At 54.9% G+C, this 24,047-nt stretch overlaps 2 protein-coding genes across 2 annotated transcripts; one reads left to right on the top strand and one right to left on the bottom strand.

Annotated features, from left to right (window-relative positions):
• The first annotated feature begins 5,547 nt into the window (after window positions 1–5,547).
• TMPRSS5 (transmembrane serine protease 5) lies at window positions 5,548–10,216 on the top strand. Its single transcript, XM_086476771.1, has 13 exons — window positions 5,548–5,608; window positions 5,673–5,722; window positions 5,864–6,047; window positions 6,257–6,337; window positions 6,838–6,973; window positions 7,279–7,392; window positions 7,583–7,626; window positions 7,778–7,940; window positions 8,057–8,229; window positions 8,599–8,697; window positions 9,006–9,148; window positions 9,487–9,667; window positions 10,107–10,216. The coding sequence occupies exons 1-13, from the start codon at window positions 5,548–5,550 to the stop codon at window positions 10,214–10,216; spliced, it is 1,539 nt and encodes a 512-aa protein (XP_086332897.1).
• Window positions 10,217–11,250: 1,034 nt separating this feature from the next.
• Window positions 11,251–23,878, bottom strand: ZW10 (zw10 kinetochore protein). The gene is made up of 16 exons (XM_086476809.1): window positions 23,762–23,878; window positions 23,365–23,499; window positions 22,450–22,551; window positions 22,188–22,265; window positions 21,904–22,063; window positions 20,822–20,971; window positions 19,918–20,109; window positions 19,088–19,251; window positions 18,153–18,335; window positions 17,427–17,665; window positions 16,392–16,463; window positions 15,509–15,678; window positions 14,763–14,893; window positions 14,138–14,269; window positions 12,902–13,104; window positions 11,251–11,913 (listed from the first exon to the last, which is right to left on the bottom strand). Exons 1-16 carry the CDS (start codon window positions 23,876–23,878, stop codon window positions 11,793–11,795), a joined length of 2,349 nt encoding a protein of 782 aa, XP_086332935.1. The 3' UTR covers window positions 11,251–11,792.
• Window positions 23,879–24,047: the final 169 nt, after the last annotated feature.

The following is a 24,047-nucleotide window of genomic DNA, read 5'->3' as shown; positions in this document are numbered from 1 at the left end:
AAGAGGCCCGGACGAAGGGATGGCCTGAGGTGGTGGCCGCGTTGCCTCGTTCCGTCCTGCGAGAGCCCTGTTTAGGCCAGGGTGGGAGCAATCCAAGGGTTTTTGTCAGCTTTCCTGCAAAGAAACACCAAGCAGGTGTAAGCCACAGCCTTGCTGCGCACAGCAGCATCCCTGGGTAGGGCAGGGCAGATGCAAGCCTTCTCTCCCGCAGAGCTCTGGGCTCTTCAGCGTTCTTCAAAGCTGCTGACGTGAAACCTCCTCAGGCGGCTGCTGGGAGCGGTGCCTGCGAGGCTGCTGCTTGTGGCCTGGCAGAGCAGGAGAGGCTGAGCTCTCCTGCCTCACCCCTGCAGACCCCAGGTCCTGCTCTTGCAGCCGTGCCAGCGCTGGGGCTGTTGCGCTGGTGTGCTCAGAACATCTGATTTTTCTCCTGCTCCTCAGTTAATCCGCAGGAGCGCGACGTCCTGCGGCTGCTTTTTTTCCCATTCGGCACTGGATCGCACCGCGCCGGGGGAAAAACCTTTGCTGTCCCTCTCAAGCGTGGTACTCGCTCAGAAAGCGACGAGCCGCCTCTGCCCGGCACTGGGCTCTCGTCGCGCTGTCTGTCACTGCACCGGCTCCCCTTTGCACGCAACTTTGCGCCGCAATTTCGCGCCACAATTTCTACCAAGCAGGCGGAACGGGCAGGAAACCCTGTGAACTCCAGCCACTTGGATTAAATGAGTGATTGTTTCTCGTTTGCTGCCCCCCGCCCCCAGCTATTGCAGAGCTCTTTGCTTTTGCAGCCTAGGAGTATGAGACTGAATGTGCTTTTGTCCTGGATCAAATGAATCCTGCCTTGCTTGATGCTTATTTGGCTGCCTTTTATTGGGTCTGCTCTTCTGGAGTTCCTCTGGGGTAAGTACAGAGATGTTTCAGGCTTCCAGGGTTTTGCATTGGTAGTCTGCAACTTCACACTTCAGTGCTTCAAACGCAAGAACTTAAACACTGGCTCTCCCTCAGAGCGCTAACCAGGAGCTCACATTGTTTTTCAACAGGCAAGCTCGCTTGGCACCCGGTAAGCAGCAGGCACCTCAGCTTGGATGCAGTCTGAGGCACTGAATCAAGCAAATATTGCTGGGAGCTCCCAGCCCTAATTAAAACTGAAATAGTGTTTTGCTCCTCCAGGGCTGTTGAGCTGTGACAGTCTGAATGGGAGAGCTCAGAGACTGCAGCAAGGATTTTAAGATGTCTCCTTGAGACAAGAGGGAGAACCTCTATCAACGAGAGATGCTTTAAATCCTGATGAGTGAAACTGATTGATTTTTTTTTTTTTTTCCCTAGCACTGTTTTGGAGGCTTGAGGTCCCTCTGGAAGAGGAAGAACTCAGCTTTTGTGTGGGAAAAGATGGAGCAGTCTGAGTACAGGCTAAAACAAAGAATTAAAGTAAGTGATATTTGGCAACTGGCGGTTAAGGCTGCTTTGAACACTTCATGTATGAGGCATATGGGCTAAAATTCACCTCAGGGTGAAAGCTTGTTGGGAGGATACTAGTTCTGGATTGCTTTGTCCTGCACCCAGCACAGACGCAGTTCGTGATGCTACCACAAAACCACAGGCAGCAGCCACGGTTCATACCCATGAAGTCCCTGGTAACGCAGAGCCTGAGAGCCGCAGCCTCCAGACAGCCCGTTTTCCCGGGCCGCTCTGCAGTCGTATGATGGACCGCTGTTGAGGAGCGGACTGCGAGACCTGTGGAGCAGGGCACCTGCTGAGAAGTGGCTGCCTCGAGAGGAGCCAAGTTCTGAAGTCGCATCCCAGCTTGGGAACAGCCAGCAGCCTCCACGTTGAGTTCGGAGAAGAGCACGTCAGGGTCGGGTGTTCAATCTGCAGCTTTATGTGCTGGAAAGTGACCCTTTCTTGCTAATCTCAGCAGAACCGACTGAATAACTGGAGAGAATTTTTGCTTGTTATTGCACCAGTTCAAAACACGACATTTGACAAGCTGTAGGCCAGATCTTCACGTGGCTGTGCACAGCCAGGGCTTTGTCAGCCTTGGTGTCACAGCGACATGAGCTAACATCTGGCTCTGCAGCTGTGCTCGGCTGGCTGCTCTCAGGTGGGAAAGGGAAGTGTTTCGATGGGAACAAGTTAGAAAAATGACAAAGGAAATGTCTTATGCTTCATAGCATCTCTGCCATCTGTCAGGTGTTCACGTAACACATGGGCATTTCAGCAGTTGTCAATGCCTGTAATCTCTACTTTGTTTTATTTTTCTAAACAACCACAGAAAAATGATGAAAACCCGGAGGAAAAAGCCACAATGCCATTCTCCTTCCTTCTTTTTATTATCTGTGTGTCAATGCCTAATTTTGAAAGCAGTCTCATTTTAGTCACTATTTTCTCACTGCGGGCAAGCAGAATTGATAGAAATATTGATCTTCTAATGAGTTTTAAAAGGAAAAAATGAGCATGACTCAGAGTATAGACTGATTGATGTGTCTTATTTTGTAACTGCTCCTGATGTATCTCTTTGGAATTTGCTCGATCACTTTCCTTGCATAGACGATATTTTCTCGTTGTATTTTGTTGCTCGCAGCAAAGATATTTTGCCTTTTGCATTTTTCTGGCTGTGGTCACAGCCTGCATCTCCATTTAAGTTTTCCCAAGGTTGGCTTTTCAACAGCCCCAGGGCATGGGGTGCTCGGAGGGGAGATAACCTGAACTGGGTCTGCGGGGTCCTTGGCTGGTGCTTGGCAGCAGGGAGGAGAAGGCTGGGTGAGCCCCTCCTCTGCGCTGAGCCCCGGAACAGGGCAGATGTCAGCAAGGGATTCTCAGGCCGCTTTCTGCAGCCTGTGCTGTTGCCGCCTGTTTCCCACTGGTGCTCCCTAGTCCTCCAGCACCATCTACAGTCCTTCGTAGACTGAGGAGATGCTCCAGTGCCATCAGGTACAGCCCAGCCACGACCAGGAAAGGGTCAGCTGCTGAGCCAAGGTTGCGATCTGGGGGATATTTGCAGCCTTGTCCATCGCCTCTCAGCCTCTGGCCTAATCACTGAATGAGACAGGGGGCCTGGAGGAAAAAAAATCCAAACCAAACATAAAGAAAAAAAAGAAAAAACCACCCCCATTTTCACACCGGCTGAGCAATTGCAAGGTGCCAGCCTGTAAAAGGAGCCCGGCCTCAGGGAGCTGTAACCGGCTCCTCAGCACAGCTCTTGAGCGGCCGGGCAGCATGCAGCTCCCGTGGTCCTGCCGTGTCTGCCTGGCCACATCTGCTGCTCAGCACAGCTTGGATTCGTGGCACAACGTGCACAGCGCTGCTCATCGACAGCACGAAACCTCAACCTGAACCTGCAAGACAGGGCTATCATGAAATATGCATGGGGGTTTCCTTGATAAATAGCATTAAAAATTCATTGATATTTTGAGCAACAAGGCATCAGCTGTATCTTTCAGGGATGGAGAAGTATGTAAATACATGTAAATAAGAAAAGTCTTTCTTTCACGAGACAGCTATTTAAGTCTGCTTCAGCTGCCTTTTGTTTTTGAGACACGCTGAAATCAGTGCTCAGTCTCATCTCTCCCGGAGGGAAAGTTAGGCTCCGAACTCGCTCGATTGGAGAGGACCATGTCAGTGTTTCTGGACGGGGTCTAGTCAGCCGGAGAAACAGTCAGCACAGCCAGCGAACTGCCCGTGCAGACAAGGCTGTGTGGTGTTCTGGTAACCCGGGGCGCTTCGCAGGGGCTCTGGCTGTTGCTGCCGTACCAGGAATCCCTGGTGGTGGAGACGATCTCTGGGTGTGCAGCTCACTGCCTGTGCCTGACTTCCGTAACAACTTTTGAGCTTGTATTTGGGTGCTGGGAATTTGACAGCTTTTACAAACTTGGCCATGGGGTCTGGAGTTTTCTGTTTAGTAGTGAGCAGCAGGCGTTGTGCGCAGGACGGTCTCTAGGGCCAGGCAGGCAAGAGGCAGGTGTATGTGCAAGACGAGCTGTGCCCGCAGCTCGGCGTCTGCCTCCAGCTGAACGGGTTAACAGGAGGGAGCCTGGTGATTGCTCTCTGCTAGGGCATGAACACGCTAGGGCATCTACATCCGCCTCTGCCGCGGGCTGTGGCTATGCCATCTGTACCTAGGGCCTCCCAGAGCTTCGGCGTGGTTTACCCCTCACTTTCCTGGGCAATCCAACCAAGGTGATCCTGGTGCCATCCCTGCCCAGCTCCCTGGCCGGTGCAGCGCGCCAGCTGGGGACTGGCAGCACGTGTTGACCTCGGGTGTGACAACTGCGGTGGAGCATCTCCTAGGTCAGAGGAAAAGTAGCAGACGCGGCAGCACAAGCAATTTCTGTTCTGCTTCTGCCGTGAGACCTCTGCCTTCGTAAGAACAGCATCTCATGCCCCAACACGGGACAGCCGGTGCCGAAGCCGTGGGTTAGAAAGTCTTCTCTTCCCGCAGGGTGCCAGCCAGCTATCTTTCAGCAACAAGAAATTACGTGGAAAATCAGGAGCTGAACTGAGAGCTGCTGTTCGATCCTTATTGCTCTTTGTGTGCTACAGCCAAAAGACCACAGGGAAAATCCAGCATCCAGGGAGGTAGGGCTGTTTCCCTGGAGGTCTCCAGGCACACAGGGTGGGGAGAGCCTCGCTGAGCGACAGGGGCCCACCAACTCTCGCCAGCACAACCCTGATGCAACACGCGGGCAGGAAAGTCATCCTTCGCGCATCACAGCTGGCAGGCGCTTGGCTTGAGACACGAGGGTGATAGAGCAGCTGCAGGCTGTCTTTTCCGATCTTTTCCCAGCTTAGGATGCTTTCTTCACCAAGGTCTGGTCTCCCTGAATGCAGCGACTAACAGAGCGCGGTCGGTCAGCAGCCTTCCTGCCACCCGCGCAGAGGTCTGCCTGCGCCTCGGAGCCCACCGCCGGCGAGCCCCTGACGGCACCGACAGCCCCGGGACTGCTGCTGCTCTGCAGCTGCTGCTCTGCAGCAGCGCTTGGCTAAGCAGAGTAATGGGAGGGGGAAGGTGGGGGGCAGCAGGTGGAAGACGGGTTTGAGAGCTGAGGCAACTCAGCAGCTGCTGACCTTGCTTGGCGCCGCACTGGGGAGGGACGGGAGCGTTCCCCCTGGGGCTCCCCATCCTGAGCAGCATGCTCCTGGGAGCAGGGGGATGCAAGGGGCAGGAGGGGGGCTGCTGAGCAATCACCCCCACCCGCTGCGAGGGCCCTGTCGATGGGAGAGGGGGTGCCCCGAAACAAGGAGTCCATTCAGCGTGGCTGCGGGTGCGCATGCACGGCATCGTGCCGGGAGCGTGGGGAGGGAAACCGGAGCTGGTTTGCAGGAGAGGCTCCGTGTGCCGGGCTCCCAAACTAGCAGCTGCCCTGCTCCTTGCTGTCATGGTGAGAAGTGCCTCCTCACCTTGCCTGCCCGCTGCAGCAGGCAGCGGTGTCACTGCCCGAAGCGTGTCCCCTTGCAGGAGACCTGGCCTTCGTTCCTGATCCGCTCCCCGGGACTCCTTAGGGCCCAGCCTTAGCTCGGCAGTTTCCCGACAACCCGCGTCGCGTTGAGGACGCCATGCAGAGTCGCAAGAGCCCCACTGCAGAGCCAAGGAGGACACAGGCTTCCCCCGGACACAGTGAGTGAGCTGTTTGTCGGCTTTGGGTACCGGGGGGGCCCCTCTGAGTCTTGACCTCCTGCAGAGTGCATGGTGCTAGCTCTCCTCCTCCTGGCATTGAGGAGAAAGGATCAGGTGGGTCCTAGAAGCAGTTGTACAACGACCCAGAGGCTTGATAGTGCTGTGAGAGATGGACAAGACCATATTGATGCTCTTTCCCTCGCTGTTTCTTAAAGATTCCGCTAATGCGTCTCTCAACACTCTCTGCACCGCCAGGAGGCTGGTCCTGCTGCTCGGGGTCGCTGGGCTGCTGGCAGGGACAGCGGCTGGGGCATGGCTCCTAGGTCAGTGTCTGCTCCGGGACAGCCGTGCTGCTGCGGGCAGAGCCCGGCCGCCAAACTGGCGAGCGAGTTCGGGGCACCAGCAGCAGAGGTGGTGGTGATGGGAGCTCCTTTGGTCCGTGAGCTGCGGCTTGGGTCGGGGGGGACGCAGCTGGTGTGGGCTCTGCTGCTGGTTGCTGTGGTCCCGGCAGCAAGCTGCGGCTGCGCCCGCTGGGAGGCTCATCACCTCTGGCAGTGGGCAGTGCAGGATCGTTCCCGACGTTGTGCCTCCTCGGAGGCTGCCCAGGCTGTGTGAGTCCACCTCCACCCCCCTCTCTGTTTTCTGAAGTGAAACACCTGAAGAAGCCTCAGCCAGACCAAGGCTTCACCCTGCTGCAGGAGCCAGCTGCGAGCCCAGCGTGCAGTGACGGTGAAGAGGAAGAACCTGTGGTCCATGGGGCTCCCAGTAGAGGTTTACATCTTTGCTTACTGCCACAGAGGATGGGGAGAGGGGACCAGTGTGCAGGACGGTGCCTGCCAAGCCCAGCAAGAGCAGAAAAGATGCTCTTTAATAATAAATATCTCCTGCTGATCCACTAGCTGCTTTCAGCTGCATTTTGTCGTTGTTCTGCTTTGCTTTTAAGTCCTGCTGCATTCCCCAGCATTATGGCTTTGTTGCATGCAGTGATCCTACAGCAAAGGCAACTCTTGCAGGACTTCTTTGCATGCAGACACTCGGCAGAGCTGCCCCACAGACTCTGAGAATGTGCCAATAGGTTCGCATGTAGTTTCGAATTGCTTCAAGTGGCTTTTCCTGGGGTTTCGGGTGTGTTTTCCCTTTAGATGTGCACGACCATCGACTGTGCTGGCCCTGCACAAAACACTGAAAGGAAGGGAACTTGCAGGCTGTCTTTAATGGAATGGCTTTAGTGTCTTTCAGAATAAACACAGCAAACTCCTTGCTGGAAGTGCGGGTGGAAGGCCATCCTGGCTGGCTCCTGGCGTGCCACGAGCACTGGAGTCTCTCCCTGGGCACCCTGCTCTGCCGGCAGCTCGGGTACCTCAGGTGGGCATGGCAGAGGCGGCTGCTTCAACCCCTACTCGCCCTTTTTCTGAGGGCAATGATCTTGGCAAAAGCAGGGGGGTTTGTCAGGGCTGCAGGGCCACATCACGCTGCTCCCTGCTGAACGCAGGGTGGAAGGTGACGCTTGGGCTGGCATGGGGACCTGCATGAAGAGTTACGGAAGAGCCTTCCTGCCAAGGAGCCAGAGTGGCAGGACTGGGGACCATTGTTCCCGTGGCAGGGTTATATTGCTGATCCTCCAGCAGGTCCCCAGCCCCTTCCTGGGACACTTACTGTTCCTTCTGCAGAATGGCCCATCAGAAAGGAGTGAACCTGACCGACGTCAAGGTGAATGACACACAGGAGTTCGCTCAGGTGAGACCCCACCAGGGAGGCAGCCTGGAAGACGTGTGGCAGGTCAGGTAAGGGCAGCTCCGGGGGAAGCAGAGTTTGCTGGTGGGGCTGAAACAGGGGCTTAAGGACATAGAAATTTGCCCTGGTTTTGTGCAGTAAGCAGCCCCTTTGGGGACTGCTGCGGCTGCCCTGGGGTTCCCTAGTGCCCCAGGGATTTTGGTTCATGTGCATTCTCACCAGAGGCTTATTCCCGCACAGGAGCAGCTGTGAATCGGGTCGAATTGTGGCTCTGAAATGCTCAGGTGAGTGCCCCTCTCCTCTCCCACGTCCCCAAGATCTCCGCCTGGATCTAGCAGCTTCTTCGCTCCCGCTCCACGCGTCTCCCTCGCCCTCCAGCGCGAGGGTCCGGCACCGGGAGCTTCGCCCAACGCGCGCTCCCCGGCTGCCTTGCAGAGTGCGGGCTGCGCCCCGGCGCTGCGCGCGTGGTCGGGGGGGCCGACGTGCCCCCCGGGCGCTGGCCCTGGCAGGTCAGCGTGTACCGCGGCTCCCAGCACCACTGCGGAGGCTCCGTGCTGGCACGAGAGTGGATCCTCACGGCGGCTCACTGCGTGCACAGGTACCTCCGGGCTCTCCTTGCCCAGCCCCGGAGCCGCTCTGTATCTGGTCTCGTCCCAGGCCTCGGCACTTGCTGCCCTGCAGTAAGAACCGTCCTGTATTTCTGCTCAGTTACAGGCGGCTTCAAGCCTCCGCCTGGCTGGTGTTCGCAGGCATTATCAGCCATGGCTCAATCAATCAGGAGGCCGGGGCGTCAGTAGAGAAAATAATTTACCACCCGCTTTACGATGGTAACAGCCTCGACTATGACATTGCTCTAATGAAGCTGCAAGTCCCTCTGAATTTCTCAGGTAAGATGCTGTCACGTCCTCCTCCCATCTGTGGAGCTGTCTGTTGTCTTGTCCCACTATTAAGAGATGGCCAAAACCCAGCCTCTTCCGAAGCTGCCGTTTTAGAGCAGCTCTTCAAGGATATCCCGGCTGGCACCTGGGGCAGCGCGCACAGCAGCGCGGTGTTTTCAACTGTGCCGGAGCTGTGAATTGCTGGGAAGGTGCCTGTGGGAGCTGAGGCCTCCAGAGAGCCTGGCCCGAGCGCTTTTCACTTCAACATGCCAGACTGAGTGGCTTTGCAGGCTGATAGATCCCCGGCTGCTCGTGCTCAGCACAGCACGAAGCTGCCCCCACTGGCCCAGCACTTACCCCTCGTCACCTTCTTACCAGACGCCGTCCGTGCCGTGTGCCTGCCACCCTCCCACCAGGACCTCTTCCAGGGCGCGCAGTGCTGGGTCTCCGGCTGGGGCTACACCAGACCAGACCAAGGTAAGCTCCCAGCTTGTCCCTGCCGCTCAGCACTGACCGGAGGCTTTCCCCTTGCTCCCCACTGGCCCCGTCCAGCCCCTTCCATGCCACATGCAATCTTGCAAAGGCCCCCTCCTGCCTTCATCCCTCCCCCGCTCCAGCGGTGCCGCACCCCACTTCCACAGCTCCTGTGGGCCTGGCCGTATTTCATCTCGTGTGGTAACCGCATCTTTCCCGACTTGACTTGGCCAGCCGGGGCCCTGCTCTTCCCCCCTCGCTCCCTGCGAATCTGGTGTCCCTCTTGGCTTCTCTCTCCCTCCCCTCCCCAGCACAGGTTACGGAGACGCTGAAGGAAGCCCTCGTTCCCTTAATCGGCACCAAGAGGTGCAACAGTTCGTGCATGTACGCCGGCGAGCTCACGGCCAGGATGCTGTGTGCCGGCCACCCGCGGGGGAAGATAGACGCGTGCCAGGTACCAGGAGGGAGCACGTGCTGCACGCTGGGCGCGCGCAGCAGGCGTGCAAAGGGCCGGTAGGTCGCACATCCCTGCCGCGCTCCAGCAGAGGCTGGGTTTTGTGGCAATAGCTTGAGCGCACAGCCTGAGTGAGGGTAGCGCTGGGCCCGTGGCAGCTCGGAGCCCGCAGCGCCCCAGGGCACTGATGCTGGGCCGAGAGTTAGCGCTCTCTGGAGAAGGAACGTGGAAACCTTGCCGGGAGGCGCACGCTGCTTCTCCTGCCTGCGTTCCAGCTTCTGGTACGTCCGACGGAGCCAAGGCAGAGCTGCGCCGCCAGCCCGCCCTCTCTCTCGCAGGGTGACAGTGGGGGCCCCCTGGTTTGCCGGGATGAATCCGTGTGGCGCTTAGTCGGCATCGTGAGCTGGGGCCAGGGCTGTGCTGAACCCAACCGCCCCGGGGTCTACACCAACGTGGCTCAGCTTCTGCCGTGGATTTACCGCACCACCGAGGTGAGCTGGAGCGAGCGGAGGCGGAGGCGTATGGTCAGCCTCACCAGGAGCCCTGCACCTTGCACAGACGAATCCCGGCGCAAGAATCTGATTTTAACTCTTTCCTTTACTACCCTACACTCACTCCTGGTGCATGAACCTCTGCGATAACCTCTTTTATGGTACTGATTCCTTTTTTGGTGTGGGTTTTTTTTTTTTTTTTTTTAATTATTTTGGACTAGATCTACTAGAAATAAGGCAAGGAGAGACTTCACAGAGCAACACTTTGCCCTTTCCATGCAGTGAGTGGAGAACGGTCCAGGACGAATTTGTACTGTGTTACTATAACCCTAACAGAATCCCCAGACAACACCAAAAAACCAGGCTCAGTATAAATTAGTTTATTAAAGAAAATAGCAAATTACATTTCTGTGAACAACCCACATGGGAGAAGTGATGTTTTTCAAAATACACTGTTTTTTGGATAGCTGTGTGTAAAGGGGCAGGGGATCCCATGAGACGCAAGCGTTACGGGAACGCTCAGCCTTCAGATGATAAATTACTTGGAGGGGCAGAACCGCAAACGCTGGAGTTCTAAGCGGCAGCCAGATTCAGCTTCAGCATCTCCCTCCCTGCCTGCATGCCCCCGTCTTGGACAGTGCGACTGTCGCCCCTCCCCGTGCCGGTGGAAGCCAGAAACAGAAGGCAACAGCCGTGGCTGTGCTCGGCGGGCCCGGCAGGCAGAGCGGCCTCCCAGGCCTGCAGGGGCTCGGGTGCAGCGTGAGCGCCGGCGGTGACTCGGGCCCCGTGCAAACGCTTGGAAACGTGAACAGAAGTGAGACGGAGGTGCAGATGAAACGGATACAACAGTCGATAACGGACTCAGACGTTAAGCTCGGTGATCGAAACTTGTGTAAGCACTACGTGGCAGGAAATACTTGGTTCCGTGCGCGCAGCAACCGGCACATCTTGGCCTCTGGGCTGTGTTGTAGTGAAAGCTCTTGGTGGAGTTGTTCAATTAAAAGAAACGTACGTTTCTCAGTCTCACACGTAGCCTTTTGTGACTTAAAAGATAACGCTAGGAGTGCACGCTTCGTTCCCTTTTTATATGCATTTACATTTCTGTCACTAGTCTTAAAGGACAGAAAATTCACTACCAGAAAGACAGCAGCTGCCGGACCTACCTAGTTCACGCACAACAAAAAGGTACAGGAAGGGGCTGAACTGGCTTCTACAGTTGGTAGAGTAAGGTTGAAAAGTTCTAAGTCAGTTTTAAGATATTCCCCGTGAGAAATAAAGCCATGAGGAATTTTGCTACTTGTGCAAAACCCTGCGACTGGACAAACAGTTCACTCGGAACAGGAGCTCTTCCCCCCCATCCCTAAAGCTTCACCCGCTTGAGGTCTGCTCTTCTGGGAAAGAGCAAAGTTTGGCACTTCAGCACCCTTAGGATATCAAAAGCTATCGAAGTCTGTGGGTTTCACCTGTGATTTGCAGGGACAGAAGAGGTAAGACGCAAAGGGGCTGCCGGCCCCCGGATGTAAAACTGCATAGGTAAGATTCACCGTTGAGAAATGGAAATCCCTCTACAAGACCCTTAAGCAAGCAAGCTTGAGATGATGACATCATACAGCGCCTTGCACGAGAGGCCCAGCTGACAGCAGTGCCTGTTCTCACAGAGATGTTGGATACAGGATTTGATTGATTTCCCTACGCTGGGCACAGGGGAAGTACGCAGGAAGATGAAATCCTAGAGAATGGAAATAAGCAAACGTGACAAAAAGCATCTCTTCTTCACCAGGACCTACACCCACCAGCTCACGAAGAAAAACCTGGCTCTGGGCAGAAGGACCGCTGGGGAGCGTGGCAGGAGATTGAATTTTCAAGCCCAAGCTCCGCCTGCCCGGCAGACGGAGCGTAAGCAGTCAGCGCCCACGTGTTCCCCACCTCCGCCTGCTCTGGTGCCGCGCCGGCAGAGCCATCCTCTCTGCCCTGCAAACACTGACCTAGGAAATGTTTCTTCTCCCCCAGTCAAGCCTCCAGGAAGCATTTACCTAATGCTAAGCTTTTTTTACACCAGTACGAATAAGAAGGGTCAAATCCAAAGAGTATTTGAACGACTCGGTTTGCTCTCGCTTTATCACAAGATGCAACACGCAGGAGTAAGCGCAGAGTTACTTGATTTTGGCCAGTGCCGCCGCTCTCCTTTCGGTGTTCTGGAACAAGGCTCGGATCAGACTCTTCACTTCAGCTGCGGAGAATTCGGCTGCAAGAGGCCCCTTCCCATCCGCCCACCTGCGTGGGAGAGAAAAGATTTTCCTCTAACCAAAGCGCACAGGAACGTCACGTTAACGCAAGCCGCCCGAGCACGTGTTACGGCAGCAAGTCCGAGGGCAACCAAACCGAGCCTGCAGCCTGTGAGCTGCATGCAGCGTGAGCCCAGAACGGCTCAGCTAGGTGCATGAAGCACCAGGTTGCGAGCTGACTTCTGCATCCGTTACAAACCCCCTTTTTCTTCCCCAAAATAGGCGTAAAGCCTGTCTGCAGAATTCCCACTCGCCTCCCAAACAACAGGAGGGGGAAAAAAAAAGGTGCTTTAAGCCCAGCTGGAAGCAGAGTTGAGTTGGGAACCTCTGGTGTCTAACACGGTACCACAGCAGCATCGAGCAGGACACAGAAAAGGACGTGCCTTCCCTACGGCCTTTCTCCGGGGCCGGCACCTCTTCGGTCGGGCCTGCTGGGACAGCGGTTTCCTCGCCGTTCAGACGTGTGAGCGGGGAATGTCCAGCTCCTGACAACTCACGCCAACTAAAGTAACAGCAGTAACTAGGCAAACCCTGACGTGCCGTTCAGAGGAATCCCCCCGCGCGGCAGAAGCAGCAGGAACAGCGCCGCAAAAGCAGAGGCCGCTCCCGCGGAGCGGTGGCAGCAGCAGGGCACAGCTGACGCCCAAAGCAGGAGGCAGAACGCCAGGCTGCGTGCTGCCAAGGGGGAGAAGCCAAGGGGGATACGCAATCGCTCCGTGGGTGGCTCTTCCGCGGCAACGGTGAAAAAACCAAGCGCCCTCTCGTCTGCAGGAGGTGGCCGAACAGACGAGCGAGCTGGGAGGGGACCATGAACAACAGCCCCGGGGAGGTGAGCTGCCCGACCCTCCTTAACGGGGACTGCCTTTCATCCGAACAGAGCCCCCCGAGCGCAGCGCCCTGCTGATGCCGGGCCACGCCCCAGCCCCCTGTTCCTGGGGTGAACAACCAACTGGAAAGGGAGAAAGGAGGACACCTACTGATCTACTATTTCTTGGAGGTTGGCTTGCAAGATGATCATCAGCTCTTTGAACGTCATCCACTTCTTCACGTAGATGGGAACTTCCTCTTGGTATTTCTTATTTTTGTCGTCTTCAGGGAGCGGGGTGAAAACTTGGGGTCCTTCCTCCACCATGGTCCTACAGAGGGAGTGCAGCCTGTCCGCGTCGTCTGCAGAGATATCCTGGAATTGAAGGGATGTTGACAGGGCAGCAGTCAGATAACATTTCTGGAGCGCCAAGCAGCAAGCGACATGAAAACAAGGTGGCTGTGCGCGGGAAGATGAAAGCAGTGGTTTAGGCCGCGTTTAACCTTCTCAACGTGACGTAACCCCTTTAATGAACGGCTGCTTCAGCAAGTTCTCAGCGACTGCCTCGGAACAAAACGGTTGTGCTTCTGAACGGCGTGCCCGGGTGCAAGAGCAAGCATTTCACGGTGCAGCAGAGGGGTTCTGACGAAGGTCTGACCGGTTTACAAGGAAACTGCTCGGCCATTGCCAGCCCAGCGATGAAATCCAAGCTTTTTGGCAGGCGCAGCCTGAGCGAGCGTCCTGTAAACTGGCTGCTACAGCAAGAGGACCTACTGGTCTAATGCACAGCAGGAAGGCTCTTTGGAGGTAGACAACAACTAGAACAGGTGCACTAACAGATTTCTATCATGTGCTGTGAAAACATTTTAATTAAGAAACAGGACAGTTGTACTTGACTCAAGGTAACCTGACAATCACTTAAACACCGTACTGGGAGTCAAACGGAGATTTAAACAGGTAAGGAATTGGGTTGGAAACGCCACAGGTATGTCAGCATCTGCTGCTCAGATAGGGCGGGAAGGTTCATTAGAGACGGACAGATGGAAAACTGAATCAGAATAGATGGAGTTTGAGGCAGCAGTTAACTCCTGTGCCCTGAACAAAGACAACGAGGTTGATTCATGGAAACGTTTACAGCGGCAGTGACACGCCTAAATCCGCCTGAAGGTGACACCACGGCCGCCTCCCTGACCGCCCCCTTGACGACAGGGGCGTGGAATCGCTGTACGAGTGTCCGTGGTCTGACCTGCATGTGAGTTACTGGTGTCTGGACCGTCGGGCCACGGTCATAATTCCGTGAAAGATGACTGTTCCCCTGACACCTGATCTTGGAAAGAGCTTGGAGAGGTCACACATGGTAGCTGTTCACACCACCCCACGCCTGGCACGTCCCATCTCGTGCAGTTACCTCTAGGGCAGCAATCCTAGCGACGATCTCCGAGAGAGCCGTGTTCAGTAAAGTCCCCATGGCCTTGCAGTATACGTTCACCGGAAGGACATCTTGCCAGACTTTTCCCAGTCTTTTCAACTGATGCAGCACCTGGAAGATAACAGCTATGTGTCACCTATATGTTATCACAGAGAACGCTGACAGGTACCAAATGACACGGGGACTATATAGGGTGAGAAACCAATCCGAGAGAAGCAAGAGGCCATGAAGCATCCTGCTAGCGCACAGAGCAGACGCTCCTGGGACAAAAAGCAGCATTTTCAGTTTGTATTAAGGCTCATCAAAAGGGTGACAGATCTTTCCCTTGAAAGACGAAAAGCATTATAAACGTACTACAAACAAAAGTTCAAGATTAAGAAGCTTTTCTTTTCAACTTGGAGCAAGAGGAACTGAAGTCAGTATGCTTCAATTTCACAGAAAGACAGAGCCCAGGGGAGGAAAAAACTCATGCCAGGAAACGGTTGTTTTGAGAAGTTCCACCCTGCCGAACCACTGCACAGTTCTGGGGACTGAGCTTACGTGCTGTACCTTCCCGAGGACATCTACGGGCGCGGGGATATTTGGCTTTGATTGCCTTGCTTACCTGCCGTATCGCTTTGTTTGCTGCACAGTAGTTTTCCTCGTCATCCATATTAGAAAAATTCCTGGCACTTGACAGCCTCTCCAGGATCTCCCCTTTCTGCACTCGTATCTGGGCCAGAAAACACTCCATCCCTTTAGGAGCAAAAACAAGCGGAGAGAAGCAATTAAGCAATTATTAAATTTGCCCTGCCAATTTAGAGACTCTAAGTGCTGAATAATGAACTTGCTATAACGCTTTATCCTTAAAGGCATTTCCAGTCTCCAAACAGTCTCCCAGAGCCCATTTAACCAGGCCCAATCACAACTCAGTCAGCACTCGCGCGGCTTGAGTCGCAACAACGCTTCTGGAGAAGAGCCGAGTTACGGGTGGCGGGCTCCTGGCGGGCTCATACAAACTTCAGCTCAGACTTTGTTTCCACAGGATAAGCTAAAGCAAATACCAAAGGACTGAGCAGCAGATCCCAAAACATCCGAGGGCCGCAACATCTCGCTGGATAATGAACTGTTCTTGGAGCTCTGTGCTTGACAAGAGCAGCTGGGTTTCAGGGTCAAGCCCTGAACAGCCATCTGGCTTAGAGTCAGACTTCCCAATCCAGGAAACATCCTTGCTACTTGTCCAAAACTCTTCAGTACCAATCCACTGCCCGAGTCAGCAGCCACCCTTGCGTTAAACCATTCGGCAACGAACGCTGGGATTAATTGCCATGTCATCCCTCAATGTATTTCACTGCCGAAAGGGAAACGTACCAAGTCTCCGAAAACCGGGTACCAGATCCACAAAAGTAGCCGCCCCGTCGCACAGGATGTTGGTGAGGCGGTATCGGAACTGGTGTCCCAGGGTGAGCAAGTGGTGAGCAATATACATGCAGTTGTTGTGGTGAATGGCTGCCAGCTGGGGCAATTTCTGAAGGTTCTCCCTGTCCCAGGAAGGAGGAAGAGAGAGGAAAGTACCGTGTTATTGAGACTTGGCTCTGCTGAAGACATTGTCATGCCTCCACTAGAGAAAATCCCGGTCTGTCTCAGAGAGGTGTTGCAAGTCGCTCCCTGGGGGCAGGGCCTGATAAAAGACACCAGTCGGAACAGGAGCAGTTAAGAACACAAGAACTTACGGGAAAGGAGTTTCACGGCTCCTGAAATGGCACGTCGGTGTTTGAACCACGCGTCATGCCCACGTTGTTTCTAACAACGGACACTCAAACAGGAAGAGACTTTGCTTCAGCAAAGTCATGGTGAGGAAAAGAGAGAGCAGTCCTTTTCAGTACCACCCCAGTGTTTTCTGACGGAACCGTGTGCTTTCCACCTTCATTGCTGCTCTTTTTTACAGGAAAAACAGAATGAAAAAAATCTGTGCATCAGACCTGGGGGCAAAGTTACGCGGCTGGATTCAAACACAACTGTTGGAAGAACGGCAACTACCTCCTCGCTCCTAAGACTGCCAGCTCGGAGACTCCCAAGCACCTATTCTGCAGCAGGTATGACTGATGAAGAGGATGAGCTTTTGGCCGCTGGAGGAAGCCCTTAGCGCTCTCTGGCTGCGGTGGACAAACTGGGGACAAGTGGGGCTGCTCCAACAGCATTGTGCTCTCTCCAAAACAGGCCCTAGGCAACACACACACACACACACACTTACTTGTGGTATGTCGGCACTACATCATAGAACAGCTGGAATATATTCCGCACAGAGTAGAAGAGCTGTACACAGCTAGAAGGAAAAGAAGGGCCACGTTAGCTTGTCAGTGGAGTTACTGACTTGTTCACAAACGCCCCTCAACCTTCTCCAAAAGGAGGTTTCAGCAGCGGCCAAGCGCTGGCAGTGCAGCACTGGCACAAAAAGCAGACCGTCAGGACCAGTTCCAGCCGTGCCAACGAGGGCTGCGATGACCTTGTCGGTTCAGCGGGGAGAAGACAAACTTCAGACCACGTGTCAGGAGGGGGATACGTGAAACCCCCGGAACAAAGGGGACAGTGTCCCGTCCCCACCAGGTGGGCGTAGTCAGCCCTCTCCGCACGGCACACTGAAGGGCGTTCCGTACCTCGGCGACTCTGCTCCCTCGGGGCCGCGGTCTCCAGCTCTTAAAGCAGGCTGCAAGGGACTCTTCAAAGCATTTAATTCTTTTCTCTGCAAAGCCCTGCCGGATGCAGAGCTGGAGCTCTTTGCTTTCACCCAGCACAAAGAAAGCAAGAACTCCTCTCAGAATGGGCGCCATCACTTATCGCTCGGTTTGAAAAGAAAGACGGCTTCGGTTTTCCTAAACAACTGACAGCTAACGGGCGATCGCACGTTGAAGCGAACACCCGGCAGGGTTTCTCCCAGCTAAGAGACTGCAGCCATGAACTACGTTGTGCACACCAGGGGGTTACCGTGCTTTCACCCCTTTAACAGCTAAAGTGCAGTCAAGGGTGCCTGGATGTTCCCTGAAAACGCGAGTGCGAAAGGCTGCTTAACCCGAGCACCGCAGGGAACGCAGTCCGCGGCTGTGCCTGCTGCACGAACCCAGCCCACGCGCCCCCAGCCAAAGCAGAGGGTACCTTCAGTGACTGATTCTAACTTTTAAGTATCTTCTGTTCTTTTAAAGCTCTTTTAATCTACTAACAGATGCTTGGTCTTGCCAAAGGAAACACGTATCCGGCACCCACGAGTCACCCGCTGATACACAATTCCTACCACTGATCCGTGCTGGCTGTAGCCTCCAACAGCGTCTGGTAAGCCAGCTCCATCAGTTTCTCCACTGATGAGCTGATGCGGCACGTGGGCAGAGAGAACGTGTACTGGCTCAGCTTAGTCTCATTCTCCAAATTCACCATGTCGTTATGCAGAAGGTCGCAAGTTTTCTGCGTCTTCAGGTCATCTCCCGCCCCAGGAGAAGGAAGCCTTGGTAGGGCTACACAGGAGTCGGGTGTGAGCTAAGAGAAAACAAGAGAGAGGTACAATATAATTTACAGCCCACAGAAAGGAGGCTGCGCAGGACTAGAAAACGTCGAAGGACGGAGATTTAAGAGGCAAGATAAACCCAAGGCTGCAGAAGTCCCCCAAGGCTGCTGGAAGTCTCCTGGCGGAGGAACGACTCGGCAGACCACAAAACAGTCTGCACGGTGTTGCAAGCCTAGAAGCAACTCTGTAAGTATTCCTCTCATTTTTCTTAGGCTTGTGACACCAGCCAGAAAAGCCCGTGCAAGCAAACTTCGAGTATTTTAAGAAACAGCGTGGTAGTGAAACAACCCGCTGGAGCACTACCGAAACAGGTTTTGAAGCTGCTGCTTGCCAAGATCCCCGCATTATCAAGAGTATTCAGTGCTCAACAGAAAAAGGACTCGACTCTTCTAGACAAGCCTGCAACAGCCAAGCTATTTTTCCCCAGAGAAAACCAGTGCCTTGCATCACTGAGGTCACCTTTACAGTATTGTGTATTTCTGAGGTCATCAGGTTTCTGGCTGCCACAATCACATCCTGGCACTTCTTGTTAGCGAAGTGGGAATTGACGTTACGGGCATATTTCAGTAAGTCAGTTGTGTCTCCCTTCAAAAACTGCATGCTCTTCAAGGCTTTTTCGAATTCCTCTGTGGACTTAATCACCTGAGAAGAGCAGAGACAATTCCACAGTAACAAAGTGTCCTAAAACGAAAGTTGGGCACAAACTCTTCCGCTCAGCTGAAAGCAAAGGATGAAACTAGGCACTAACCACCCAACAGCTTCTCAGCAATCGTGTGGAAAAAGCTGGCTCAGCTGGGGGCCACGATCGCACCGTAACACGGTGTTTGAACGGCAGGTTTGTCCCCCCTGACTGCGCTGGCAACCCGCTTCAGAAACCAGAGGAGCAAGAGGGTCAGACTTCATTACGCTGGACTACCTGGGGCAAAGACACCGGGAGGTTTCTCCTGTGACCGCTCCTGTTTGGAACAGCTCCCTCTCCAGGAAAAGGAGCTTTCAGCATTCTTCACTGGCAGTAGTTCTGTTTCACGTACGCCGTTTAAAAAAAACCCCAACTGTGTGGCCGATGCAGAAGCCCCTGCGGTCATTAACAACAAGTACAGAGGCAACCAGAGCAGTCGGTCCCCAAAGCGGCCCGGCCACATCACCGCCTTCAGCCTCTCACAGCGGCCCAGACACGTGCCTGACGTCACACCCCCTGAAAGCCTCCGGGTCTTGGCTAAAGACGGCCCGGGTTCCACAGATCAGAGACCCCGCACGCTTTACGTGACAGGAAAAACAAGCCACAGCTGAACTGAGGGAAATACGCAGTTCTAGATTAGCAAAACACAGCTTCTCGTTCAAGCTGGCCACCTGGCCTTTCCACCACACGGGGCTGAGAGACTTCGGAGACCCACCTCTATATACTGCTCCAGTTTGCTGCTAGTGGTTGGGATGGAATTCACCAGACAGTTCTGAATGAGGCAGTCCGATAGCTCTTCCCATATCAGATCACCCAGCAGTTCAGCGAGCGTAACTCTGCCCTCCTCTTTGTGTTCCGCAGGCCGCTCGAGAGGCACGCCTGGATCGAAGAGAACAGAAACAGGTTTCAGTACACCTGCTCCCTGCACCGGGCCCTTCACCAGTTTCTTCGGGCCTTCCTGTCAGAACAGCGTCTACCAGCTCTCCCAGAACCCTAGAATGGAGGTATTCCCCTCACCCAGGCCACGTGCTGGGCCTGTGGAATCCCCCGCCCGACCAAAGGCAACCGCGTTTCGGGTGAGCTGAGCCCGCTTCCCCACGGGTTTCTCTCAGGAAACGCCAGCAAAGCCCCGGCCAGTTTCTAGCCAACGGACGATCCTGCACGCGACCAGCCTGACCCAGGAAACCCCCCGGACTCCATCACGACCTTTTAGAGCTGTGGCATGCAAAGACGTTCAGTGCAGCGCAGCGCCTGGTTCGTAAGAGAAAACGTACACCAAAAAAGTAATTCCTTGATCCCTCTGAGCCAAAGCACTTTCCTCGTGCACTGTCCCAGCTCTGTGAAGGCTGGGTCGCCGCTGAGCCCAGTTCGACAGGGTGCCAAGCTGTCCAAGAGCACAGCGTAGCAAGTTAACCTTAAAAGCTGCTCAGACTGTACAGGTCACGCAATGCTGCGGAACAACCAGATACTCCAGAAAGCTCCCGCTCCGATTACGTGAACAAGGTTCTCATCCCAGCCTAATTCCAAAAGGGAGAAACTACCTACTTAGCAGATATTTGTGGAGAACTTCAAAAACAAGCTTGAGCTTGTCAAAAACCTCCATAGGAGAGCAACGATCCAAGTTAGGCTCTTCGGATTTAAAGCGCAGGATGAACACATCTGACTCTTCCTCTGTGAGTGGCTGGAGAGACGGGTACGAAATCAGCGGCTTCAGGATGTATTTCAGCAACAACTGGCCTGAGAAACGAACAAAAGACGTTTTCCAACAGCAGGAGGCAGGTAGTTTGCTCCAGCAAGGCCCAACCGTGACTATTTTGGATGGAGGGGTTCTTCACACGAAGGGGAAGAAACGCCCTCTTAATTAGCTGTACCAGGGAACGGCTAATGAGGTAAAATGCTGGCTTTGGTTCCACTCCAGACCGCTATACCCACGTAAGACACGTACGGAGGCCTAACAAGGAGCAGCATACTTAACGTCAAGTGAAAACCAGCCTCGACAGCTGGAAGCATGAGACCCCGTCCTGGCATCTGCCATACTTCCCGATTTGTTTTGCCAACACCCGAGAACGCTGACGCCCAGAGGCTGCCTGAAACCAACAGCCTTGCCCTTGGTAGAGGAGGCGGCTGTAACTGGAAAAACTCTTTAAACATCAGACCACGAAACCACATAGCCTCAGATCAAAAGCGTACTAGAGTGCATTGACGGGAAAGGACAAATAATTTCAGATAAACAATAGCACAAATAAAGGATAAATAATTTCCTCTTAATAAGAACCAGAGCATTCGCCTCACGCTCAGTGGGAAACAGAAGCCAAGAGAGAAAGAAGTGTTCCAGTGTACTGCTGAAGAGAACTGGATCTCGATACATCCATCCCACCACAAGGCTGAGCTCGTATCCGCTCGGGCTGCTACTACAGCCACGTTCCCCTGGACCCAGGGTCTGGCTTACCAAAAGCTTTAAGCTTGGTGTGCAGCTCTCCTAGGACGGCAAACGCCTGCAGCACAGAAGCAACGGGCGGGCCAGCAATCTCCTCCTCTTTCGCCGGCACCGTGCGTAGGTGCAGCTCCGAACGCACCGCTGACTCCAGGCTGCTGCTTTCTAAAGAGGGAGAAGAGCCACGTCTCTGTCAGCGTGCTCTGAGACACAGCAGACCTGAGACGCTACCGCATTCCCCGGGTGGCGCCTAAAGCCATCTTCTGCCTCTCGCCCTTTCCAGGAAACGGCTCTTGCAAAGGGCGTCAGGAGAGGGCGCAGAGCTCCTGGGGTTACAGCGCAGGCCAACGGAATGAGAACCATCCTCACCGCGATCCCGGATTCTCATTTCCGTCACCTGGCACGGCAATGACATTTACTGACCATCGCTTTCCTTCCCCTCTTCTCCCCACTTCAAGTCAAACCCAAAGGAAAAGGATTTTTTTCTCATCCAAAGGAGAAGTCCGTGTTTCAGTGAAGGCAGCAACGTACAGACTCTCGAGCGGCTCTTGCAGTCAGCTGCCCGCCACAAAAGCGGCCACCTGCAAGCCTGCCGGAGAAGGTAAGGGCATCCTTAAACCAGCCTAGCGGGGAAACAGGTTCAGGGCCAACGCAAATCTCGGAAGACCCTTCCAGCCACTGCGCCGCATCAGGTACTCAACAACAAGCAATCAGAAATTGTGGCCTGGCTGACTTCCTCGGGAGCAGAAGCTCTGCGAGTCAGCATCCCTTTTCTGATATTTCACAGGGCTAAAAATGTAAAGATGGTAACTCTTTCGATGCCTGCTTCAACGTTTTCCTACAAATACCACACATGCAGCAGATGAACCTTCAAAACTGTTTAAAAATCTACTGACTGCACCGGATTCCCGGTGCTCCGGGAGTGCAGTGACACCCAAGGAACGCTGCCACTCATCGCTCCCGTTCAGGAGGTTACGCGAGTGGCAGAAGGAACTCCTTAACCCAACCTTAGTTCAGCAGTATGACTGTGTTTCCCATCTTGTAGGTGCCTGAAACCAGGCATTTCTAACAGTGAAACAAACTAGAACCGGGAGTACCTTTTGAAGGCGGAAGCTTCCATACAGCCAGCCTCTGCCATTCTTCCCCCAGGTGATAGAGCATGTTCTGCGTCTGCACTGTGAGCTCTGTGCCCAGTGCTTTCAGGATCTTCAGCTCAAAGCCCTTGCGGGATTCCAGCATTTTCAGGGTGCTTCGTGCCTGGTGGTAAAGATCAAACACAGAACACAGGTAACTGCTGCCCCTGCTCATGAAAAGCATCGTGTGAGCTTTGTTGAGAGTACAAATGAACAATCACGTCGCGGGCCGAAGAAGCCGCCATTACCTTTTCCAGCCGCTGAGCTGCCGCCACGTACTTCTTCTCCAGCAGTGCCGTGTTGTACTCTTTCATGGCTGTATCAAACTGCAACAACCCAACAGACTCATGTCACTGTGTAGCTGCTAGCGGACAACCCTCGTTTCAACGAAACGGCCAGAGCCGGGAGAGCTACAGACAGGTGTTCAGAAGAGAAGCCCGGAATAACGCCAGACTGAGGGGCCCAGAGGACGACCACCGCCTAAGGATTTCACGCCGCTCCCCTCCTCACCTCCTGCAGCTTTTTCAGGACACTCAGAACCAGCGTGTCTCGCTCCAGCTGCTGCTTCAATTCAGTAAACTCGGCAACAGCGACGTTCAGATCTCGCTGAACCTGAAACAACAAACGGTTCATTTACAGCAAGAAAAATGTTATCAGACACGTTTCCTCTTACAAGTGATAACAATATGAGCTTTAAAGTATGTCCGTTGCTAGAATAATTTCGTGAGGAGGAAAAAGGCTCCAACCATTTCGCTCCTTGCTAGAAAGATCCTTCTAAGCATTGGAAACAGTTATAAACCGGCTTCTCTTTTACTATATCACATGTTTTTAAAGGCACTGTAAGGAAATTTAGCCTCAAAAGGCAGTCACAAGGACCTCGGCGTTCCTTTAACACAGCCATTTCAAATGCAAGAATGCTGGAACTGAGCCAAAAGTTAATTCTCAATTCACACCGCTGCAGAACCCGAGTGCTGGAAAATCCACCCAAGCAGCAAAACCCAGAGAGCGGGTCTGCAAGAGCTGCTCACGTTCTCCTTAAAGACCTCCGTGAACGTGCACAGCTACGATTTTGGTTCCCGTTCTGCCCGGGTCACTGTGGGACCACCGCTGTGTCCCACCTTACTGCAACATACAGGGCTGATCCCTCTCTTTGAAGGAAAGATGCGTGACGCACTTTTCCTGCTGTAAACAGAGAGCAAGCTGCGGCCAGCCCCTTAATGACGGTTCTCCACGCGCACCCCACACCTCTGCAGCACGCGTCACCCAAACGCGCTTTTTAGGGGTGATATCATCCCGGGTTTAGCTAGGAGCCCTCCTCCCCCAGTCCCCTGCAACACCCCAAGATGGGGGGCGGCGGGCGGCTGGAGGTTTGGGCTGAGGCTGCACGGAACCCCCAGCAGCCCCCAGGGAAGCCGGCGCTGTCACCTCGGTTTCAATCCCCGCTTTGAGCAGGTCGATGTTGCTGGACAGCCCGTCCACCTGCGACACCAAGTCCTCGGCGCTCTGCATGCTGGGCAGGAACTCGTTGTACTTCTTGTTAATCATGTTGCAGACTTCTCCCTGAAGAAGAGGGGCACCGTCACCTTCCCGAGCGGTGGGACGCGACCTTCTCCGCCCTCGGGGCACCCTGGGCGGGCCCAGCTGCCGCGGCCGAGCGGCCGCCCCGGCAGCCGCCGCGGCGAGACCCCAGCAGGGAACCCGCGGGGCGGAGGCCGGAGGCCGGCCCTGCCACCAGCCGGGCAGCTCGGCGCCGCCACCGCCGGGCTCTCCCCAAAGCTCCGCGCGTGTTGTGCGTGTCCCCCCTCCCGGTTCCCGGCCCTGCCTTCAGCTCCTCCACGCGGCGGGAGAGCCGCCCGATGCGGGTGCCCAGGTCCTCCTTGTCGAGCCGGCCCGAGTGCGCCAGCACGGCCGCCACCAGCGAGCCCGCCGGCGCCGCCATGGCCCCGCTCCCGCCCCGGCAGCCGCCCGCCGCCGCGCTGCATCACGGGACGGCGCCGGCCGGGGCGCTGCTACGGCGGCCGGCGAGCGACACGCTTGCTCGGGGCGTCCGCGGTCCTGCCGCGGGGGGTGCCCGTGGGTGCTGGGCGTCTGGGGCTACGGGGGCGGGG

The sequence above is a fragment of the Leptosomus discolor genome, chromosome 22, assembly GCF_034619465.1.
Source record: "Leptosomus discolor isolate bLepDis1 chromosome 22, bLepDis1.hap2, whole genome shotgun sequence".
In the NCBI taxonomy this organism is placed as follows: Eukaryota; Metazoa; Chordata; class Aves; order Leptosomiformes; family Leptosomidae; genus Leptosomus; species Leptosomus discolor.
The sequence above is the reverse complement of the archived record's forward strand: the minus strand, read 5'-3'. Positions and strand labels throughout refer to the sequence as shown.